The sequence below is a fragment of the Stenella coeruleoalba genome (assembly GCF_951394435.1).
Source record: "Stenella coeruleoalba genome assembly, chromosome: 16".
Classification (NCBI taxonomy): Eukaryota; Metazoa; Chordata; class Mammalia; order Artiodactyla; family Delphinidae; genus Stenella; species Stenella coeruleoalba.
The window spans coordinates 62,200,993-62,214,249 of NC_137162.1; the positions used below are offsets into that span (position 1 = coordinate 62,200,993).

The 13,257-nt window shown below is 52.5% G+C and overlaps 1 protein-coding gene across 1 annotated transcript in view; it reads right to left on the bottom strand.

Moving 5' to 3' along the window:
- Positions 1-5,396: 5,396 nt before the first annotated feature.
- Positions 5,397-13,257, bottom strand: part of COL13A1 (collagen type XIII alpha 1 chain) — a gene marked incomplete at its 5' end in the record, with an annotated part of 79,131 nt that continues 71,270 nt past the window's right edge. The window contains 3 exons of the mRNA XM_079900595.1: positions 5,397-5,705; positions 7,336-7,374; positions 10,269-10,346. Of these exons, the coding sequence (XP_079756721.1) occupies positions 5,703-5,705; positions 7,336-7,374; positions 10,269-10,346 (120 nt within the window). The 3' untranslated portion in view covers positions 5,397-5,702. The remainder of the gene's footprint in view (positions 5,706-7,335; positions 7,375-10,268; positions 10,347-13,257) is intronic.

The window sequence follows — 13,257 nt, forward strand, 5'->3', positions numbered from 1 at the left end:
CCTTCCTCTCGAAGACAAACGCTCTCTGCTTTTGCAGCTTGGTACACTGGTCAGCTTATGACGTTTGAAAGAACCCAGGAAGTTAAAGGGTTAATCGTGGCAGCACCAAAGAAAGTTAAAGGAAATCTGTTGAGAAGGAGCTGGGAAAGGTGACCGGCCTCTGGCCGCAGCCTCCTGGGGAGGCTTCCAAGGTCAGAGTGTGACAATGCTGGCGGCCCCTTCTGCAGAGAGGTCTCTCAAAGATCCACAATTCTTCCCTGACCAAAGGGCATCCAGCGCCGTTGCGGTGCAGCAACAGCAGAGGGCGCTAGCTGCAGGGTCGCGCCAGAAACCCCAGCAGAGAGCTGGGGAGACAGGCGGGGTGAACCTGTGCTCTGCGGGCCGAGCGCTGGCCCTTAGAGAGCGCAGGTGTCCCACGCTCTCCCGTGGTCACCCTCTGATCACCCCCTCAAGCCAGACCCCCGGGAAGGGTTCGGCCCGCGACCCTCTGTCCGGAGGCCGCTCCGTCTTCACCCTCCTCCAGGGGAAGGCGCTTTCCCCAAGGCTCAGGCTGCCTGGCTTCACTTCTTGGCGACTAACCATGGACTCTGGCCCTTGAGGAGGCAGAGAGAGGGAGTGTTGGAGGAAGAGCCCTGCTGGCGATGGGCATGTAGGGGTGCCTCCCCAAGCCGGGGGTCCCACTGACCTGGTGACCTTGGCAGGTACCCTCCCCGTTTGGACCTCTCTGTCCCCTTCCACCACAATCCTGTTTGCCCTCCCCTGATTTGAGAAGCTGGCGTGGCCCAGGATCCTGCCCACTGGAAGATTCTATGAGGATGTGGCAAGGGAGGGGCCCGCCTGTCTGCTATTAATTCCTTCCTGGACCCCCCAGGCCTCGCTTCATTCTGGCCACGCTGGCGGCCTTGGCCTCCTCAGACGCGCCCTCACTAGCACTCAGCACAGGCCTTGCGCTGCTGGGCACCCCGTTAACTCCTGGAGGGCCGGCTGTGTCTTCCGGTCCTTAGGAGCCCCAGCTGCCTCCCAATGCCTGCACATGGTAGGTGCTTCATAAAGTAGATTGATAACTCAGCAGGTCAGGGGCGTTTATGAGCCCAGGCCAGGGCCCTGGCAGGGAGACCTGAGCTAGGTCCCTCAGGAGCCCAGTGAATGAGAAAGTCCTACTCCACTAAGAGTTCATTGTCTAATATGGGAGACCGACTTTCCTAGTCTAATAGAAGGTGGAGGAAGAAAAGCAGAGTTCCTGGTCGTTCCAGGGGGGGAGACTCATCTAGCTGAGGAACCCAGAGAGGTATTCCCAGGGCCATGGAGTCTGAGCTGGGCCTTAGGAGGAGGTAGACCTTTGACAGGTGAGAAAGCATGGCATTCCAGGCCCAGGGCCCTGCACGGGCCAGGTGTGGAGGGGGAAGCAGAGGGTGCATGCAGGGGCCAGTGAGTAGACCTGGAAAGGGAGGCCCTGCTGGGGAGGCCCCCGTGGTGCAAGGCTTCCGTCCCTGGCTCAGCTCTGCCCCCTCCTCAGAGGCAGGGCTGGTCTAGGAATTGGAGGGTCACTGCATATGGAATTCTGCCTTGGCCGAAAATCCAGCTCCCTTCCGGGTGCCCTCCTCCCCATCCCTTGCAAGTTCCCCTCCTTGGAGAAATGCGCTGCCGTTCCTCCCTGGCCCCCCACTTCCTTCTCTGCCCTCCATCTCTGTGTGGATTTCCTCCTCTTTCCTGGGTCCCTCATCAGTGGCCTGCCCTCTTTTTGGTGGTGTGGATGGAGTCTTAGGTGCTTGACATCTCGAGTTGCCTGAGAGTGTGTCCAGGTGCCGGGTAGGGGGCGAGGCCAGGCTGCAGGTGTGTGTGTGGGGCCCCGGGAGGGGAGCCGGGAGCCTGGTGTGAGGAAGGCAGCAGTGTCCCTGTACGTTCGTGGGGCTTTGGGGCTCCAGCCGCATGCCGGGTGGTTAAAGCTGCACTGCTGACTCTGACGAATGCAGCAGCGTGGACACCTCTGTGAGAGACCCCATCTCTGCAGCCACGGCTGCCCCAGGGAAGCTGCTCCGCTCACCCACGCCCCAGGGCAAGTCCAGGAGTCTTGTCACTCAGGATTACGAAGCACACGCATGCGGCACACAGATTTGCAAGGCCAGCTCCATGCACGCTACTGTCACAGCCAAAAATGACTCTAGGTGGAGGGGCATGGAATGCTCCGGCATCCCAGTCCTCCCAGGAGCCGAATGGTCAGTGGAATCAGGGGGTTTCAGGATGTCAGAGGTCACCTGTCACTGACACCTGGGGAAACTGAGACTTGGAGTGCGTCGCCCCAGGCCAGATAGTTAGCCAGATAGAAAGGCTGGGAGCTGAGGCTCCTGACGCCTAGCCAGTGCCCTCGCGCTTCATGGGCTGACCCTGGCCCTCCCCACGTCTGTGGCATTCCATCCTGCCAGGTGAAGCGGCCCTGGGAAGGGAGACCAGGCAGGAAGGAGGCACTGGGGGAGGCTGCGATGGGGCAGTGGGGTGTGTGGAAGGGCCGTCACCTCCTGAGCGAGGTGGGGCTTCCTTTGGCCTCATGACTGCGCAGGCACAAGTGGCTGACCTTGATGAGAGTCCTTATTTGGGCCTAGAGGACTCTGTTACACTGTCACCCACGAGGGCACTGGCTCAGTCTTTTGTCCAGCTGGGTGTTTGCAAGTCTCCAAGCAGACAGTGCCAGCTACAAGGTGCGCTTGGTGCCACTGCATGGGGAGGGGAGCGAACCAGAGAAGGTGGTTCTCCAGACCAGCTGCCTGCAGGTCCCAGAGAACGTTCACCAACAGGGCCGTGATTTGCCCCCGGGGCAGGGCTCGGTGCCTCACTCACTCCTTGAGCAAGCAGCTCTCAACAAGGGGGGCTGCAAGTCCCCAGAACCAGAGTGAGCATTTTAACCTCCCCGAGCCCTCTCTGCCACCAGCGCCTTGTGTGGCGCCCCCTGGTCCATCCCTCCTCCTGCAAGGCACCCGCCTGCCTCCCCGCACGTCCCTCTAGCACCTGCCTCTTCCTGTTCTCCTGTCTGCCAGCATGAGTGCCGAGCCCCCCTGCTGACCATTTGTCTCCCTGCTTCTAACCCATCTGACATGGAGTTGAGTTGGGTTAAGGTCCAAGTAGTGAGGCCTGGGGCTCCCTGACGTCAGGAGTCTGGGGTTTGGGGGTGTGCCGCTCGCAGCCCTGTGACGGGGAGGATGTCCGGGTTGAGGATACACGAGGCACCAAACCCCGGGGGGAGACAATGTGTGTACACAGGGTCCAGCCTCAGTGAACTGCCCCCCAGGGGAGGGCAGTGTGGATGCTGAAACCAGGCTGATTGGTTTTTTTCTCTGCCCACCAGGCCCCTGGGGGTGAAATGTGTGAGGTTCTTCCCTGCCTATCCCGGGCTCGCCTGCCACTGCCTGATTTATTTTTCCTTGACTCTGACGTTTAAACTTTTTTTACACATATTTCTATTTTATTATCTGTATTCTTGCAAGTGACTTTGAACCCTTTGTGGTATTTATTAGCTGAGGTGTAATAAATAAATGAATAATAACACCAGGATGGACACAGAGTAAGGTTTTGGTTTGCTCAAGAGTTATTCAGGGTCTTCAGCTAACACAGAATCTGTTTCTGGATCTTTCCAGTTTATGTTTGACTCTATTTTGAGATCATCAATGGGCTCTGATTGCTCCAGTGAGACCCTGAAAGGCGATGAGGCAGTGGTTCTAGGAAAACCAGGTTACACTCTGATTCCTCAGGACCTCAGATGAGGGGGTGGAGGTGAGGAGGGTGGCATTGCAGGAGGCATAAGTCAGTGGAGCCAGGGCAAGAGCACATCTCCAGGAGCAGAGGCTGGGCAGAGCTGTGCTACAACTTTCAGGGGCTCTGGGCACTTTTGCCTGTGTAGACTCCTTCCTCCAGAAAAATACAAAAAAATTATATTTTATGACTGCTCTGGTAGAACCTAGCTGGATTCACGATTATATATTCATTTTTTTTCTTTTGAGTTTAAAAGAAATGAAAATTAAAATATTGTCTTAACCCCTGAAAGGGCCAGGCTTGCCCTCACTGTGCCTGGTGGAGCTTCTGGGGAGCAGGCTTGGGACGAGGAGCATCCCTGGGCTCGGGAGTATCGGGGAGTGCGGCATCCTGGAATGCTCCCTCTGTAGGAAGGGCAGTGTGTACCAGCTGGTGGCTGGGGCCTGGGTCCCTCATGCTTCTGCCACCAGTGGAGGGGAGAGATGACCACAGACAGTAGCTCTAATTCAACTGCTTCACTTTTCAAACAAGGAAGCCAAGACTCAGGGGAGAAAGGTGTCTGGTTTCCAAAATATCTGAGTGGGTATTTGGTAAGCACGCTGGTAAGGTCCCTGGGGTCTGGGCAGCATGTGGTGGTCCCATGAAGATGAAGAGTCTGTGAGTGCGACCTCACAATGTGGCAGGGGTCCCACGAATGTGAAGCTCATTAACTTAGAGTGTCTGTTACCATGCGTGGACAGGGTCTCCGTTTCAGTGTGACTTTGTACTGTCTATGATGAAAGGATATACATATAAAGACACATCAAAGTGCAAACAAAATGAGGGGGGGTGTTTAAATTACCCAAGTACTTCGTTATTTTCAAGCCCTCTAGAAGCACCAATTATGTTGTAACACGTAACAGTAAACCTGTGTGCTGCCCCATAGGTAATACTTACCTACTTTAAAATAGGTTTATTTTATTTATAAGCAGCAAGACCTTTATAAGCACTATACTAAGAACAGTACAGAAAACCGTAAAACTCTGCTTCTTAAAAAATAAAAACAGCTTCAGATTGCCAATATCTTGCCCAGATTCCTGTTTTCTGAGCGTTCTTTGTTGGAGCGGAATGGCTGTGAGGCAAACTTTTCAACTGCTAGTTGTGAGTAGACCTTGCAAATCTATAGCAAATGAATGGCCATCGTCAGCAATAGCTGCTACTAGTGATTGCAGCCCCAAAAGAAAGAAAAACAAACCAAAAAGCCACCAAAAAACAAAAGCAGTAGCAAGTAGCCCTTTGTAACCTTGGGGGCTTCGAGGGTTTCAGCACAACTGAACTTTACACACTTCATGTGGCACTGTAATGAACTTGGGGTACATTATAATAGACGTTGCTTAATATAGTCCCAGCCCTCCCTCTGTTGGACTTAATGGTTCAAACCATTAAACTTCTGAGGACCCTCCGCTTCTGGAACTTCCTGATTTCACAAGAAAAGAATGTATTTAATTTAGTGATGAATCAGGATCAAGAATTGCCATGTTTAATTTTTTTAATAATGAAAATCCATAAGAGTTTAAAATATTCTGAGACACACCTAGCTTAGCAAACACCATGGAACTCCATGTATCTCTGAAGTCACACATAAACTAGCCAGCACCTGAGTGCTGGTTGGCCCCCTTTGGCACTGGAACACAATAATTTATTAAGCTTCAATACTTAATAAGTGTGCACAAATATCATGCAAACGTACAGCCGTACTCACTAACGAAAAGTGTATTAGAGTCTTAGACGTATACAAAACATCTTGTAAACAAAAGGGAAGAGGTTGGTATTTTCTGTACAAAATATGCAGGCTTTCCTTTTTTTTTAATAATCTGTAAGATGCATCATACTTTGGGCATTTTCAAAAAGTGGAAACTGTATAAAAATAAATATTCTATTTACAAACACACACACAGGCCAATCCCAGGTTAGAGGCATCACTGCAAAACAAAAACAAACACAAAACAACATGGAGTTAGTGTCAGTTGGTCTGTGAGTGTTTATTTCCCTTGTGGGAAACGAGGTGGGTCTTGTCCTGGGTTGGATGGGAGCTTTGGGTAGGGGAACTGGGGGAGTCAGGAACCCGCTTCGTTCCAAGACCCTGGTGCTGGCTCTCAGCATCCTGAGGGTGGGAAACCACTTTCTCTTTCCAGTCATTCCCCGTCCTGGCCACTAGAGGGCACTTTCTCCCTATGCTGCCTTTGGAGGCCTGGCTGTTGAATTAACTGCATCTTCCCAAAATGAATTAATGGTGTGAACCAACAGACACCAGGCTCTCTAGTTGCTTCTCCCAGACATTGCAGCTCTCGAGAGTAGGCTGTTCTTCCCCTGCTAAGCCCAACCATTTCTATCTCCTAACCATCCACAGCAACCTTGAAGAAGAAAATCTTTTTTCTTAGGGGACGCACCCCTTTCCTTCTTCTTGGAGCTAACTAGGTCTACAGGAACTCACCGAGAGGGCGAGGCACAGCGAGAGAGACAGATTCTTGGGGAGGCATCTCCCTTGAGGGCTGAGCTTTCCCTTTCTCTGGTTAGGGGTGCTTTAGGTACCTGGGTGGTTTCATCGCTTTTACTGAATCGCGTGAACTAATGAGATTGTGGGCACTTAGCCGGAGGATTGTATTCATCTCATTGTAAGTGTGACTCTGCTGTCACTGGGCAGGACTGGATCAGCTAAGCGCAAACTCTCAGGCAGGTAGTGGACTCCAGCCCTTTAATGAGGATGAACCCACACCTTGAGACCTCAGTGATAAAGGGCTGGCATGAAGTCTCTGAGCGGGAGGCAAGGTGGAGGGAGGCCGTGGGTGGGACTGCATGGCAGCTGCTACCTTTGCCAGGACCAAGCTGGGCTTCTGGATTAGCAAACCAGTGGCCCTGGTCATGCCGGGGAGCCTTGCACTTTGGAGGCCCTGGATGAGTGGGGTGATTGCATGTAAGGACCCAGCCCAGTGCTGTCAGATGGCTTTAATGATGGCAAATGCAGGGGCAAGTGTGAACAAATGAAACCTCATTGTTGGTAGGTTGAGGTTGGGCTGCAGGTCTCATGTGCAGAAGCATGGAGCTCTGACAGCTTAAGTTCAAGGGGCAAGGTAGAGTGGTGAGCTGGCCGATCTCTAGGAGGAGGTATAGAATCTATGTGACTTTATAGTTTAAACAACTTAGATTTCCTATATCTGGATAATGGCTTAAATGGCCTCCTACGAGCACTATGAGACTAGCTAATAATAACTAATTTTAAAACATGGTTTAGAACTCCTTGCAGGAGAAGTATTGTATAATTTAACCACACAAAGCATAAAGATGTCATCTGTCTGACTACATGGAACTTCCATACACTCGGGTTTGCAGATGCCTTAAAAATCATTTTTAAATGTTCTCAATTTTGTGCAGTGAGTGGGAGGGTGTTTAATGGGCACCCTGCCTGTGGGATTGTTCCTTTTTTGACCCATGTCTTGCTACCTCATCTGCAGAAAGGCCCAGAATGGAAATAGTGCATGCTTTATTCCACCATAGAGAAAGGAGCCCAAGGACACCCCTGCCCCAAGGCACTAGAACCCTGGGAAACCTTACCTTATTCCAGCAGCCCTGGACTGGCAAGCCATCTTCACCCTGCAGTGAGGAAGGAAGGCAGACGGCTCAGACTCTGCGGGATGGCCCACCAAGCAGCAGGACAGGGGGAACAAGGGCCACAAACATCGCGGCGGCCGATCAGGGTGCGGCCCCCCGATATAGTCTGTCTCTTTTCTCTACCCCAGGGCTGAGCCAAAAGGAGGCAGGAAGCAAGCCTGCCCGTCTGCCCACTGGCCAAGCTCACATGTAGTTACAGTGCAAGGCCAAGACACTAGCCTGTGGGCTCAGCAAGCAGGGGTCACCTGAATGCTGTGGAGAGGACAGACTAGAGGCCTGCTGGTCTCCCCTCGGGCTGTACTGAGCGCGGGGTGCCCGTGGGCGTCACTCAGCGCTTGGGGGCCTCAGTTTCCTCCTCCGTAAAACCTGGGGCAGGTGCGGCTCTATGAAACGACCGCCCCCACTTCTTCCATTCTCTGATTTTTTCTCTCTTCCTTAGCAGCTAGGGGAGGACATCTAGGCAATTCCCACCTGGTGGTCAGTAAGGAGGAGGAGGGGTGATTTCACAGGCATTGCAATGTGGGCCTGAGGTGCCTTCAGCAGGGAGGCAGGGCTCCTGGCACAGCCATTGCTGGGGACTTGGGGGGAAGAGGCAGTGGTGGAATGGGAAGCCACCGGGTGCCGCTTGTTCCCTTTGCTGGTGCACCTCCGGAGCACCTACAGCCTCAGGACGTCCCGAGTCTCCTCGGGCCCTCCTATCCTGGCTGCTCTGGCACTCCCTGCGGGAACCTAGAAACCACTTAGAGGCAGGTGGGGAGGGTGAGGTTGAACCAGGGCAAAGATCTGGTTCTTAGTCCGGGTCTATTAGAATTGCAGCCCAGATTCTAGAACTCCAGGCTCCAGGGCAGAGAAAGAGACGCACACGAGGTTTCAGGGGACTGCAGCAAGTGGTCAGCCCCCGCGAAGCCGGAATGGGAGCACCCTGTGCCCTGGACCTACTCATCCACCCATGACAGGTGCCAAAACCACTCACCTGGCATCCAGCAGACAGCCGGCCCTGCACGGGGGCCGCAGAAGTCTAGTTACCTTGTACTAAAATTCCCGATCAACAGCCCCCCCAGCCCCGCCCCACTTCCACAGTAACACAGCGCAGGAGACGGCGAACAGCAACAATGAGAAACAAGAAAGGCAAGGCATGTACACTTCCACAGCAAAAGTCACACACAAATGTTATTGGAGAAAATGCCAGTAAGGTCAAATCCAGATAACTTTCATTGTCCCCTCTGGGTCGGGGAGGGTCTGCAGGATGAGGTGGTGCATCCCAGGGTTCCATGAGGACCTCTGTCCCTTTCCCCAGCCCGCCACAATGCGACACTTCACACGGTCTCTGGAAGGGAGAGGAGCCTCCGTGGACCACAGGGGCATTCCCACTGGCACGTGGATGGTGGCAGGGGGGACAGAGGAGGGCTGGGCAGGCAGAGGGGAGTGACAGTGTGTGGGTGAGAAGCAGGGAGGCCAGGGCTGCAGTTGTCAGAACTCAAGTGTTCAGATCGTGGGAAGGGTCATGGCAGAGGGGACGCCTGGCTGCTTGGTTAACGGAGGTGCCGCGGAGGGCACGGGAGATTCCATGGCTGAGAAAGGCGCCTGTGCGGTGCGCGCTGCATGCTGGGGGTTCAAGGTGGGGGTGGGAAGGTGGGGAGCGCGGTGGGAACGGGAGGCTTGCGACGCTGCTTGCTCTGCCGTCCTTCGTGTTGCCTGTGTGGTCCTAAATAGTCCCTTCCAGGGGCTCTATGGTCACCTGTCAGGGTCACACAGAGATAATTCCTGTGTCACCCTGGGGTGGGGATGTGAGGCTGGGAATGCTCATCTGACAATTACTGGTCTGAAACTAGATGCACGAGCTCCAAACCTCCTCCAGAAATTTAGGAGAGCAGGAAGTTTTTGAGCCAATTGCCTTGGAGTGGAGTGCCGTCTCCTGCTTCCCCTGCAGTATGTTCAAAGGATTGCTGTAGAAGCCTCAGGTGTCACTGCTTGGAGAGGGACTGGGCCCCGCGGGACCAGAAATGCCACCACTTAGGTGGGACATGCTTGGGAGCGGGTCCTAAATGTCGCCCCTCCCTCCCTGTCTCTCCCTTCCCTTCCTTAACTACATTCTTAACCTTTCCAGGTTCTTTCAGACTTTTTGGTTGTGAACCACCTAAAGATGAAAAAAAAAGGGAAACCAAGGGAGGGTCTTGTAGTGTCTTCTGAGATTTAAGCATAAAGGATGAACCCTACAGGATCCAGAATCCTGATTTTGGACCGTCCCCTGGTTCTGGGGGTGTCGCCGGGGCAGTGATCCCAGATCTATGCCGGAAGAACAGTCAGCATACCCCCTCCTCTACTTTGGTTCTAGAACTCCTCATTCTTCCCCGTGTTCATAAGGTGCCCATCTTTCCTCTGCTAAATCGTGCGATGCTGGAGTGGAGCGGGACATGGGGCCAGCTGAGGCATCTCATTGAAATGTTTTGCCAACGCTTTTCCAACTAACTGCAGTGTGTGAAGGAAGAGAAGTCACAATCCTAATAACTTGTCCTGAGAATCCACTTCCCTGGCTTGCTTTCTGGTGGCAGGTTTGTCTAGAAGCAGTTCTGAAAGGAGGGTCTGATGCAGCTAAGGTTGGCATCGGGTGGGGAGGGCCGCTCACATTAAGGTGATGGGCTTTTGAAGCAGCTGCAGGAGGAAGCCAAGAAAGCATCCTGGCAGACTCTGCATGCAAGAGGGGAACGTGGCGGGAGCCCCCTGAGGACCAGCTAAGGCAGGGTGACCCTTGGTGTCTACTGAGTGAACAGTGGCAAGCAGGAGTGTGCAGGGCAGCGGGAGAGGCGCACAGGCACAAGCCGCACACGTGGGGAAGCCCACACTGGCCATGCAGGAAAGGGAGGGTGATGCCATACCAGTGGGCACGGGGCATCCAGTCCGTCCAGCCCTGGTAACCCCGGCTCCCCTTTCTCTCCTTTAAAACCTCGGTGTCCCTGTTCACAAAACCAACCACGATGATTATTTAGGTCAAGGCTGGCCAGCTCCGACTGTGGCGTGGACAGGCCCTGTCCTACCCTGGCCAGGATGCAGGACCCTCGAGGCATCTACAAATACACCCCAGTTCCCAGTTGATTCCCGTCTTCCCAGTTCAGTTTTTGTGCTATCTCTGGCTCCTGGGAGAGTTGAGCTTTGGAACGTGTACATCCCGCCCCCTCTCCATCTAGACTCACTCGGAGTAAACACAGGTGAACTTCAACTTCAGCGCATCATAATTTCAGGACCTTCAAATGAGTTGAGGGACACTTGAGAAGCCCGGCATATGTGCCACGAATCGTTCGTCCTTGGCTGGTTTGGGAAGGCTTCGTGGGGGTCTGTCTACAGATTTTGGTCTGCAGCTTTACAGGTTTTAGCCGGATGGCTGGTGGGCATTGGGAGGCTGTGTAGGAAAGCCCCTTTCTGGCCTCGTTCTGCCCAGTTTGGGGCATAGATGGCCCTCAGGAGACGCTAACCCCAGTGTCCTGCATCCTGACCAAGTGGGGATTCAGACAGCTTGAACTGCTGGCCACAGAGGTGGCCACGAAACGAAGAAGGCAAATGCGGGGTGGGTTTCACAATCGCTACACTGGCTTCCAAAGCCAGCCTGGAGCTAAGAGCCCAGGCCTGCTCCCAAATCCCTTTCCTCGTGGTGTCTCCGTTTCCACACATCAATTGTTCGGCATCTTCAAAGGAAAGGGCTTTAGCGGGAATTACTTGCAGCTGTGGTTTTAGGGCAACACCAACAGCAGGCAGAATTTCATCAGTCACATGAGCAGGTCGGTTTTGGTGGCATCAGTGGAGTCATTTGGTTTTCATCTTTTTATTTGCCTTCTTTGTTTCCAGCTTGCAAACCTCAAGGAAAAACCCAGAACAACCAAGTGATAGATGGAAACATACCAATGGACAGGGGGCATCTAATCCAGGCGCTCCTTGGTCTCCCTTATCCCCCTTAGGCCCTCTAGAGCCTTTCTTCCCCCTCTCCCCCTGTAAATAACGGTTTAGTCCAAGAAAAAAAATAACATAAAAACTTTAGGATCATTCATGTGTTAACATTAGAGACAGAAAAAAAAAAAATGAAAGCGGGAAAAATAGATTCTCTCAATTAGGATATTCTCCCCAGTAGGATTAGGGGTCAGTCCCTGAGAATTTGGCTAAGGCAGGTGTGGAGGGGGCGGGGAGCAATAGGGCTGAGAGCCAGAGGTGGGAGGAAGTGCGGATGGATGATACTGGTGGCCAGTTTTGCTAATTCTGAGCCCAGAGTGCATCTATAATGAACCTGGGGGACCCACTTCCTTCTCTTTGAGGGTTCACTTTTGAAAGGGTCTGGCCTGACAGCTTTTGTCCCAACTGGTTGTCGTCCCTTTGATATTCTATGAGGAGGCAAAGTGATTTTGTTTAGAGCCCTGGGGTGTGTGTGTGCATATGGCTGTGAATGCGGCGTGTAGGCGTGTGCACATACATGGTTGTGCATGTGTGTATATGAGCTTGCGCATGTGTACACAAGTGTGTGCATGTACTAGTGTGTGCTCGCACGTGTGTGTACAAGGGCACGTGTGTGTCCATGGCTCATAGGTGGCACCTGGTTCTCGGCGGGGTCCTCCCGTTTTATGTGTGTCTCTGGTCCATCCTGGTCTGAAGTCACAGGCAGCTATTTGTATGTGGGTATGTGGGTTCAAGAAATCCATTTGTCTCTGAAAAGCTTCAGTAAACATCGTCTTTCTAAACTGAACCCTGTTTTGTATGTGTCAGGGTCACTCTCCATTTAAAGTGGGGCTATGGGAAATTCTTGGTAATGAATTTGAGTTTGGATTTTTATATGTTGGGTTTCTCTATAAAGGGGCCAAGTGTGCCCCTGGAGAGTCTTCCTGGGAACTCTCCTCCTCTACTGGTCAGAGCAAAGGCTTAGAGCCAGAATAGGATTTGCCTCTTATCAGCCACATGACTTTGGGAACTTAACCTCTCTGAACCTCAGTTTCTTCATCTGTAAAATGGGGATAATAATACCTCCCTCAAAACTTTGTTGTGATATGTATAGCTGAGTCACTTTGTTATACAGCAGAAACTAACACACCATTGTAAAGCAGTTATACTCCAATATAGATGTTAAAAAAAAAAGCTTTGTTGCGAGGTCTTTGTGCACATTTAGCGCTTAATACTAAATGTGCACTAATACAGTAGGTGCTCAGTAAATGACAGTGGCTTCATAAAGAGAGCAGTAACGATCGCTACTTCTTGTCAGCCAGTACAGGAGCCAAGGCTGCTGCCAGCGGCACGGTCTTGTGTCTACCGTGTTCCCGCAGTGGAAGGCTGCAGGGTTCCTTAGAGGGAGGCAATGGATAAGAATACTTTTGACGTTTCTCCAGGTCTTTGGAAATTACCCACATTTCTTGATTGCAAAGGTTGCCTGCAATTGCCAACACATCTTTCTAAGTGAGTTTTCTAAAATGCAGGTGCTTACTTAGAAAATGAGATGTGTTTAAGAGGAAACATGTAGACGCATCTTAGGGGTCATCTCATTGGCTCTAAGATATGCCCGCCAATGAGGAAGTCATGGCACGATTAATCTGCAGACAGTGGACAAGCCAAACCACTAGCTGTTTGGAGGGGGAAGCCCCATGGGAAACTTTCTCAGGAATGTGGCCCCTTATTCTCTTTGGGTCAGGCCAGTGCAAAAGTGAGCACAGTTCCCTAAATTCAGAGGGTGAGAGAAGCTCCTGGGGAGTGGGGGATGGTGATGATGTGCCTGTGGGTAACAGAGGGTCGGCGGTGGTCCCTTCCGGATGGGAAACTTGCACTCTGGGCCGTCATGTTCTAAGGGCACAGGAAATAGCCTTAATTGGGTGCCCCTTAAAGACAGTAGAGTAGTAA